This window comes from Myotis brandtii, unplaced genomic scaffold, assembly GCF_000412655.1.
Source record: "Myotis brandtii unplaced genomic scaffold, ASM41265v1 scaffold604, whole genome shotgun sequence".
NCBI lineage: Eukaryota > Metazoa > Chordata > Mammalia > Chiroptera > Vespertilionidae > Myotis > Myotis brandtii.
The window spans coordinates 1,781,477-1,791,383 of record NW_005370286.1 but is presented as its reverse complement, the minus strand read 5'-3'; the positions used below and the strand labels follow the sequence as shown (position 1 = coordinate 1,791,383).

The 9,907-nt window shown below is 54.2% G+C and overlaps 1 protein-coding gene across 3 annotated transcripts in view; it reads left to right on the top strand.

Moving 5' to 3' along the window:
• The window catches only part of TUBGCP2 (tubulin, gamma complex associated protein 2), a 16,106-nt gene extending 8,091 nt beyond the window's left edge, over nt 1–8,015 (top strand). For all 3 annotated transcript variants that reach the window (XM_014550581.1, XM_014550580.1, XM_014550582.1), the window contains 9 exons: nt 1,357–1,537; nt 2,004–2,184; nt 3,701–3,873; nt 4,088–4,216; nt 4,641–4,761; nt 5,359–5,502; nt 6,109–6,237; nt 7,112–7,275; nt 7,773–8,015. In XM_014550581.1, coding sequence (XP_014406067.1) covers nt 1,357–1,537; nt 2,004–2,184; nt 3,701–3,873; nt 4,088–4,216; nt 4,641–4,761; nt 5,359–5,502; nt 6,109–6,237; nt 7,112–7,275; nt 7,773–7,908 — 1,358 coding nt within the window. In that variant the 3' untranslated portion in view covers nt 7,909–8,015. The remainder of the gene's footprint in view (nt 1–1,356; nt 1,538–2,003; nt 2,185–3,700; nt 3,874–4,087; nt 4,217–4,640; nt 4,762–5,358; nt 5,503–6,108; nt 6,238–7,111; nt 7,276–7,772) is intronic.
• Nucleotides 8,016–9,907: the final 1,892 nt, after the last annotated feature.

Genomic DNA, 9,907 nt, shown 5'->3' with positions numbered 1-9,907 from the left:
TGGAGTGGGCAGGGGTGGGCAGGGCTGGGCAGGCAGGCGCCAGGCTGTGCAGGCTTTGTGTCTGGTTCCTGTGGTCTGATTGGCTGCATTTGTTCCCTGAGCCTAAGAGGTTGTCTCAGTAGGTGCCTCTCCTTCCTCATAACTATTGCATTTTCAGAACTCAGTTGCTACTTAAAGAAAAACTTTCTCACAACACTGACACCAGATTTACACACCAACACCCCAGTCCCCAGTTCTCTGTGGGCACCAGCTGGGTGTCCCGCAGTCTGACTCCGTCCTGACACTACCCGGATGCAATGCAGGCCCCATAGGTTCGGGGCTCAGTCCCTCAAGACTGTCCCACTTCAGATCCCAGCCATGAGTCCCAGGCCATCAAGTTGACTACAAATTGGGGGTTCCCGTGACCCCTCCTCATGTTTGATCATTTGCTAGAGCAGCTTACAGAACTCAGGGAAACAATTTAGCAACTAAGTTTCTGGTTTATTATAAAGGATTTGATAAAAGATTCGGATGAACAGCCAGGTGAAGAGGTTTGTGGGGTGAAATCTAGGAGGATCCCAGTACAGGAGCATCTGTCCCCAGAGAGCTGGGGTGCACCACCTCCTGGCAGGTGGACATGTTCACCAACCCGAACTCTTCAAACCCCTTTGTTGAGGGTTGTTATGAAGGTTCCATCCTATGGGCACAATTGGGTAAATCAGTGGCCACTGGTGATTAGCTCAATCCCAGCCCCTGGCCCCTCCCCAGACATAAGGGTGAGGCTGAAAGTTCCAGCCTTCTCATCACCTGGCTGGTTCCTCTGGCCACCAGCCTCACCTTCAGCTCTCTGGGGCCTGCCAGGAGTCACCTCATTAGCATAAACTCAGGATGGGTGGAGGGGCTTCTGAGTAACAAGACTCCAAGGGTTTTAGGAACTCAGTGCTGGAAATGGATGAAAATCAGGTATTGGTTGTTATATCACAATATTGCACACATTACAGGGAACACCATCAAGGACACAGGCCCACTGGGTTCTTAGTCACCCCACTGGGGCAGGAACCCGATGTAGAGACGTGAATGGCAAGTCAGCAGGGTCTGGGCATTTGGTGAGAGCAGGGCTGTCTGGGACGGGGTTGGAAGACGATTTAGAAGCTGGTTCTTCAGGGCTTTTGTTTCCGTGCTCTCGATTAGAGAAATCAGATGTAAACAGTCACGACAAACCACTGCTTCTGACCTCGGTTGGTGACCTGCTCTATGGCTAGAGCAGGTTCCAGAGTTGTTCTCACAGTCTGTTCTGTGTCCAGTCCTCTAGCTTGTGTGTGGGCCACGACTTGTATGTACAACGGAACGTTTAATCTTACTTCCATCTCTTTTCAGGAAAGTACCTAAATGTGGTCAGAGAGTGTGGTCATGATGTCACCTGCCCAGTGGCCAAAGAGGTCATCTATACATTGAAGGAGCGAGCATATGTGGAGCAGATTGAGAAGGCATTTAACTACGCCAGCAAAGTGCTGCTGGACTTCCTGATGGAGGAGCAGGACCTCGTGGCGCACCTGAGGTGTGCGCTTCCGCCGTGTTAGTGCAGGCACATGTGCAGAAGGTTTGCCTAAGGCACGGAGCTCCCAGCAGTTCCATCTGTCATTTTACAAATGGGCACACGGCCAGGTCATCTCCAGTCTTACTGCCTGACACCTGTGGACACAGTCTGCTCCCTGCCCAGGGTCCCCAGGCCCCTCCTTGGCTCCCACAGTGACCCCTCTGCACCCCCCTCGTTGGCCTGCAGTGACCCCTTTCTGGCAGCTGTCCTGCAGGTCCTGGCACAATGGTCTTATGCCCCTGCCCGAGAGAGCTGCTCATTGCAGCTCATAAACTGACCACAGTCATGTTGCTTTGCATGCACGTAGCCGGAGCCCTTTGTGTGCATGTGGCTTTTTCTTGTCAGTCACCTGCCACCATTTCTCCAGAGTTTGGGCTGGTCTGCATCCCCAGTGGTCTCACTGATGTCTGCCTGTCACCTCTCCAAGGTCCATCAAGCGCTACTTCCTGATGGACCAGGGGGACTTCTTTGTGCATTTCATGGACCTCACAGAAGAAGAGCTGAAGAAGCCAGTGGACGACATCACGCCCACACGCCTGGAGGCGCTGCTGGAGCTGGCCCTGCGCATGAGCACCGCCAACACAGACCCCTTCAAGGACGACCTCAAGGTGGGCCTTTACGTGAGAAAGATGGTTGAAATAAAGCCCAGGAGCCCGGCCAGTGTGGCTCAGTGGTTGAGTGTCGACCCATGAACCAGGAGGTCATGGTTCCATTCCCGGTCAGGGCACATGCCCAGGTTGTTGGCTTGATTCCCGGTAGGGGGCATGCAGGAGGAAGCTGATCAATGATTCTCTCTCATCATTGATGTTTCTATCCCTCTCTCTTCCTCTCCCTGAAATCAATAAAAACATTTTAAAAAAGAAACAAATAAGGTCCAGTGCCTGACAGGTTTTCTTTCTGCTTCAGTTGAGATGATCCTCTGTTTTTCCCCCCTTCGTTGTATATTAAACTGATTTTTGTGAGTTGAACCATCCTTGCATTTTAAGTCCCACTTGGTCCTGGTGTATAATCCTCTTACTGTGCAGCTCAATTCAGTTTGCAGTGTTAAGGATGTTTGCATCCCTGTTCTTCAGGGTTATTGACCTGTGGTGTTCCTGTGGTATCTGTGGCTTGGTTTCCAGGTAACACTGGCCTCACAGATTGAGCTGGGAAGTGTTCCCTCCTCTTCAGTGTTTGGAAGTTGCAGGAGGATTGGGTTAGTTCTTTAAACGTTTGGTAGAATTTGCCATTGACTACGTCTCAGTCTCCTTGCTGGCTGCAGGTCTGTGCAGAGTGTCTGTTGCTTCTCGAGTCAGTTTGGTCATTTGTGTACCTAGAATTGGTGCTAGAATTAGCTTTCATGATCCTTTTCATTTCTGTAAGGTTGACATTTCTGTAATGTCCCTGCTTTCATTTCTCAATTACTCATGTGAGTTTTCTCTCCCCCTTTTTTAGTTAATGTGGCTAAAAGTTTGTTAATTTTATTGATTTTTCAAAGAACCAATTTTTGGTTTCAATTTCTCTGGGTTTTTGTTTTGCTTGTTTTTATTTTTAGAGAGAGAGAGAAGCATGAATTTGTTGTTCCACTTATTCATGCACTCATTGGTCGATTTTTGTATGTGCCCTGACTAGGGATGGAACCCACAGCCTTGGTTAATCAGGGTGATGCTCTAATCACTGAACTACCGGCTAGAGTGAAAGTGGTTTTATTTTTGAAGCAGTATTTATCGAATGGTTGGTATTTTTAAGCCAGTCTCCAAGATTTAGAACCCGTCTTTAGAGGAACTTACCTCAGTCCTGGGTTTGCTTTTCTAGCTGATATGCATGGGTGGGGTAGAGGTCACAACTTAATGCTTTTTTCTTATAAGTTATTTTAAATTTTAAAAAATGAAAACTTTTGTGCTCACTTCGGCATCACATATACTAAAATTGGAACGATACAGAGAAGATTAGCATGGCTCCTGCGCAAGGTTGACACCCAAATTTGTGAAGTGTTCCATATTTAACAAAATAAAAAAGAACACTTTTTTCAGTTACAGTTACCTTACGTTATTGCACTGCCTTCAGGTGAGGGCACAGCAATTAGACATCTGCACACTTTACGAAGGGCTCATACTCCATGTTCTTCTATTTCTCTCCCCCAAGATTGACCTGATGCCTCATGACCTCATCACTCAGCTTCTGCGGGTTCTGGCCATTGAGACCAAGCAGGAGAAGGCCATGGTGCAGGCCGACCCCACGGAGCTCTCTCTGAGCGGCTTGGAGGCCTTCTCTTTCGACTACGTGGTCAAGTGGCCCCTGTCGCTGATCATTAACAGGTGAGTGTGGGTCCCCAGGCACCAGCTTCAGTGAACAGTTTTCAGGGAGAAGAATCAGATGTGCCCGCCCAGTGCATTGTTTTGTAGCCATTTGTGTCCTGTGGGGGTTACCTGGTCGCCTAGTGGCCCAGATGCAGAACTGTGTGTCAGTGACAGCCGGAGCCTCGTTTATGATGTCAGGTGTCGGTGGGATCCCACGCCCTCTCCTCCGCAGGAAGGCCCTGACGCGTTACCAGATGCTGTTCCGGCACATGTTCTACTGCAAGCATGTGGAGCGGCAGCTCTGCAGCGTCTGGATCAGCAACAAGGCCGCCAAGCAGCACGCATTGCACTCCGCCAAGTGGTGCGTCCTCTGTCCACACGGGGAAGCAGTCCTAGGATGCACACCCATGCAGTGCACGGCTAATGCTGACCACCAGGTGCCCAGGTCACCGCCCTGTCCCCCAACCGCCTGCACAGACCTGTGGGCCTGTCACCCCCTGTCTGGGCGGGAGCCCTCGGAGGACCTTGAGCCTCTTCCCAGGTTGGGACCCTTGTGGTGTCAGCACTCCACCTATTTAAGCCTGAGGCACTCTGCTTGCTGGTCTGTGGCCCCAGGTGTTGCTGTGCCTGTGTCTGAGCCTCAGGAGCTGCATCATGGGTTGTGCTCAGAGCAGGTGTACCTGCCGACCACCTGCACACGCTGGGGCTGGGGCGGGGTGGGGAGCAGGAGGGTCTTGTACAGGTGCCAGCTCCACAGCGTCTCTGGGATGTCTCTGTTCACCCAGGTTTGCCGGCGCCTTCACACTGCGACAGCGGATGCTGAACTTTGTTCAGAACATTCAGTACTACATGATGTTCGAGGTCATGGAGCCCACCTGGCACATCCTCGAGAAAAACCTGAAATCCGTGAGTTCTGACTTAACTGCTGTAACACTTAGACTCTGCAGCAACCCGGGCCCTCAAATTGCAAGGTCCTCAGAGAGGAAGGTGCTAGGGTGGGTGTCAGGGTGATGCCACCAGCGAGGCCTCACTCAGAGCCTCATCGGGAGAAGCTGCACCTCTGTACACACGCTGTCCTTCCTCACGTGACAGGGTGGTTTGTGTGGTGTGGGGGATCTGCTCTCACACGCCCCGTAGCCCCAGGACCCAGCTGTTGAACATCATGGACGCCTTGTCCTCTGGGAGCTCTGAGAGCCTCAGAACTGGGGGCCCTGTGCTCCCACCAGCACGTTCTGGGCCCTCTGGGGCTTCTCAGCCAGAAGACCAATTGCCACCAAATTCCAGAAGCAGGAAGTGGCAAGTGGCAGTGTTTCCTTCTTGCTTCCTGTCTTTAGGGATCAAAACCTTGGACTTTGGGGGCATGTTCAGTATTACTTCCTGTTAGTGGTATAGGAGTTTCCCCCAAAGACCACAGGTCAGTTTTTAAATGGAAATAACACGGACGTGTGCAAAGCCAGGGCTGAAGCCCCGGGGGCACACATCAATCTGGTGTGCTCCCTGCAGGCCTCCAACATCGATGATGTGCTGGGGCACCACACAAGCTTCCTGGACAACTGCCTGAAGGACTGCATGCTTACCAACCCCGAGCTGCTCAAGGTCTTCTCCAAGCTCATGTCTGTGTGCGTCATGTTCACTAACTGCATGCAGGTGCGTGCCGCAGCCCTGCCCACCCTGCTCCCTCTCTGTCCATCAGCCAGCAGGTGCTCCTGAGTGTCCTTCCTGAGCCCACCTGGCCCGGGGGCAGGAACCCTGGCTGCAGTGTCTCTGTACAGGCCTGTTTCTGAATACCTTGCATTCTTTTTGTCAGAACTTATTTGATTTCATTTTTATTGGGCGCCTGTCATAAGCAGTGGCTCAAAAGCAGTGGTACAGAAAACAGTGTCAGGAGACAGAAGGGGTGACATGGGGGTTCGCCAGGGCTGAAGGCTACTGGGACGTCTGAACCAGTGTGAAGGCAGACTAAGAGCCTGGGATGTGATGGCTGATGACAAAGGGGTCAGGAGCATGTGAACTCGATTCCTCAGACATTTAGGGGCCATATACTGGGTTGCAAACTGGAGAACACCATGAAAAGCAAGTGTTTCCAGAAAAATAGGTCCATAAGCCCGTGACGGGCAGACTGGAATGGTGTTGACCCGTCTGCAGCCTCCCAGAAGGCCCGCCCTCTGTCCTCGAGTCTGCAGATGTCCGGGTGCAGGGGGTGTTTCAGTGGGAGCAAATAGGTTGTAATGAAAGTTTTTTTCGGGCCCCAAGAGGTTTACACAGAGCATGAAATTGGACGATGAGCTGGGCCGCCTGACCCTGGAGCACGGCACGATGCAGGGGCCGCCCACCGAGGCTGAGCGGGCGGAGGAGCGTGCCCGGAAGGAGCTCGCCAGGAAGGTGCGTGGCGTCGGGGTTTAATCCAGCAGGTCCTCCATCTTCTGAGAGATTTGACAGTGTTAGGATTCTAATACTTAAAAACTAAACCCGCTACCACCCTTTCATTTCTGGCTTGTGTTTGATTAAAAGACAACCATCTTAAAATTAGGTTCCGAACACAAGCCACAGAAATCCCCTCACACTCTAACCCCAGCCCAGCTGAGCGCCAGGGTGAGGCCAGCTTATCTGCACAACAGGCGGTGGCTCAGGGCTGAGCTGTAGGGCCGACCTGCAGAACCTGGCACTCAGCAAGTATAGGTTAGAGTCTTTCCTTACCTGAAGGTCAGGCCGCTCTCAGATGCCAGCGTGCCGGCCCGTGGGTGGAGGGGTCATGGGTTCAGGCGCCAGCTCCCATGGTCCCTGTTTCGTCCCCTCACGAGCAGGAGAGAACACAGACTGTGCTGAAGTCTGAGCTGCACAAAGAAAACCCTGGTGCCCTGTGGCCAGGAGGAGAGGCCCAGCTGCCCAGGGCGGCTCCGTCCTGTGGTCTCAGGACCTTATTTTTTTAAAATATATTTTTACTGATTTGAGAGAGGGAGAGAGAGATAGAAACATCAATGATGAGAGAGAATCATTGATAGGCTGCTTCCTGCACGCCCACTAGTGGGGATTGAGCCCACAACCTTGGCATGTGCCCTTGACTGGGATTGAACCTGGGACCCTTCAGTCCGCAGGCCGACACTCTATCCACTGAGCCAAATCGGCTAGGGTGGTCTCAGGAACTTTTATGATGCCCTACCTATACCTTTTATCACTTGGAACCTTCCTGAAGTCCATTCTTCTATTGGAAGAACTTAAAAGGAAGGTAAAGGCAAGCTGGGCTCCTGTCTTCCAGCACCTGGCCGAGCATGTGGACACACCTCAGCTGGCCTCCAGCTTCGAGGCCACCATCAATAAGTTTGATAAGAATTTTTCAGCCCATCTGCTTGACCTCCTGGCCCGACTGAGCATCTACAGTACCAGCGACTGCGAGCACGGCATGGCCAGCGTCATCTCCAGGTGGGTGTGGGCAGCTTTCCTGTCGTGGGCCCTGTCCCTGCCCCGCATGCCTGCAAGGCCCAGGTTCCCTGCTGTCTTCTCTCACCTTTACCCACTCGGGTCAGCACAGACAACGTGAGGCCAGTTCTGCTCAGGCCTGAGGGTGTCTGTCCTTGGCCTCCTTATGCTGCTGCCTGTCCCCCGTCACTCCCTGAAGTGACAACACGCATCGGTTCCCTGATGTGCATTCCTCAGTAAGAGGCAAGCCGTCCGGCAATGCCCCCACCATCGGTCCGTGTCCATGGTCCTCGGTCAGCCTCACTCCGCGGTGCTCCCGGAGCCAGGACCCAAGGAGGACCCCCTTCCCCCAGCAACAGTGTCACCCCGAGTCAGATGAGCAGTGAGATGGGGGCCGTGGGAGGATAGGGATGGAAGGGTGTCCCTGCCACCTAATGCAGGGTCTTGTAGCCACCGCAGGGTGGGTGCCCATACACTCCAGCCCCGCCCTCACCCCTCAGGCTCGACTTCAACGGCTTCTACACAGAGCGCCTGGAGCGCTTGTCTGCAGAGAGGAGCCAGAAGGCAGCCCCCCAAGTGCCCATTCCACGGGGGCCCCCAGCACCAGCGCCCAGGGTCGCCGTCACCGCCCAGTGAGGCCCTCGGAGCCCTGCACCCACCACAGCTGAAGGAGGGACGATGGGCTGGTGGGTGCTGTTGCAGACAGATGAGGTCAGGATTTCTAATAAAGTATCTGAAGTACATGTGTTGCGTGCGCTGTTGCCATTGAAGTGTAAAGTCTGAATGTTATCTGCTCAGTTTGTCTTTCTCAGGGCAGAGCAGCCTCCCAGACCAGAGTGGTGTCTCCATGGTGTGCTTACTGTGAGCTGTTTAAGTAGAGCAGGGGCACTTTAGGGGATTTTCCTTTTTGGCCTCAAAGAAAAAGGCATTTGAGCAACATTAGAATAATTGCCAAGGTGCCTTGTGGGGGCGAGACGGGCTGGGCTCCCTGGAGTCTGCCAGAACCCTCAAACCCATGGGCTGGGGTTTGCTCCTGGCACTAGGGGGCAGCAGCTCCTTGTGCTGTAGGTGAGTTGTGACCCGCATCCACTAATGTGCAGCCTGGGGCTGTGGCTGAGGCCTCTGTCCTTAGGACTGCCCCCACAGGACAGCCCTGAGGTGGGGACATGCCCGCCCAACCCATTCCACGACCTTTGGCCTCCCCATCTGGCAGTACCTGCCCTCGCTGATCCCACCTCCCCAGTTTGGCAATAGATGGCACACCAGCCCTGAGGATGATGCTGCCACGAACACCTCTGGGCCACTCTGCTGACTCATGCAGTCATTTTCGAAATTCAGTTTGAACCACCTGCTCCAGGTGGCCTCCTTGGCAACTGAGGAGGAATGAGACTAAGAGGCCTGGGCACACAGACAAGATCCCCTGGGGTGAAGGTAGGAGTGGCTCTTGGCCTCGGCTGCTGCCCTGCAGGGCCGGGCAAGCCACAGACGGTTTCCTCTTCTGCAGGTTGTGCAGGTGCGATGTGAGTAAACAAGCGTATCTGCCAACCCTGTTGCCAGTCGTGTCACGCAACTGGGGGACTGAGCAGAGGAACCCCCCGGCTCTCGGTGAGGGACCTACTGCCGGGCCCTGAAGCCCGGGTGCCCTGTCCCTGTCCTGCACCTCCAGCCTGCAGGTGGCTGAGGGGACCAGTTAGATGCGTCCTGTGGGTGGGTGGCGGTTCCTGTGTGGTAGGAGCCTCTGGGCCCGCATGGGTCCTGGCTGCTACTGTGAAGTCCCTGCCCGTGAGCTGCGCACAGGGCATCGGGTCAGCTCGCTGTAAAGCCTCATGGTCATGGCGGACACGCTGCTTTTAAGCTTTTTCTGTGAAACAACTTGGAAAATGTGACGAAGGAACAGAAGTAAAACTGCTGGGGGGCTTGCGGTTCATGTGGCATTTATAACAGCCATGAGTGAGCTCAGGGACAATCCCCACGGGCCTCCACGGGCCCACTCGGTCCAGGCTTGGTCGCTGTGCCCACACTGCTGCTGTGGCCAGGGCTTCCCTGTTACTTCCGTCCAAGATGCCCCCAAAGTCTGTGTCAGCCCCTCTGCCTTTTCCTTTTATGCCATTCCCTCGGGGATATAATGGCCCCCTGAACTTTAACCCCTGGTCTGGAACCACCTGTGGACACCACCACCTCTCGAGTCCCTGACATGCTGTCACCCCCGCATCCCAGGGAGCATGTCTGGGATTGTGGACAAACGCACTTGGCTCAGCTGCAGGAGGCTTGGACCCCCAGCCTCTGTGTCAGGCCAGAGTGGGGTGACCCCATCCAGCAGGACAGGGAGGGCAGAAACGAGGGGGAGGTCCCAATGGGCAGGCTGCCTTCACTGCTATTTGGGGCCCCCCAGAGCAGGGCTGGGCGACCCCCATGGACAAGCCCACCCGGAAGTGGCCTCTGCACAGAACAAAGTCTGTGAAGGTGAAGTGGGTGGCACCCCAGTGCTCCCCTCCCCAGTGAGGCCTCCGCAGCCCATTCGAGCAGGACCAGGGCCTGAGTGGATTTCATGCTGCTGCAGAAGCTTTCTGTTCCCCAGGAAGTCAGGGTATCCCCCACCTTCAGACTCACCCACCCGAGACAGCCTTTCACACGC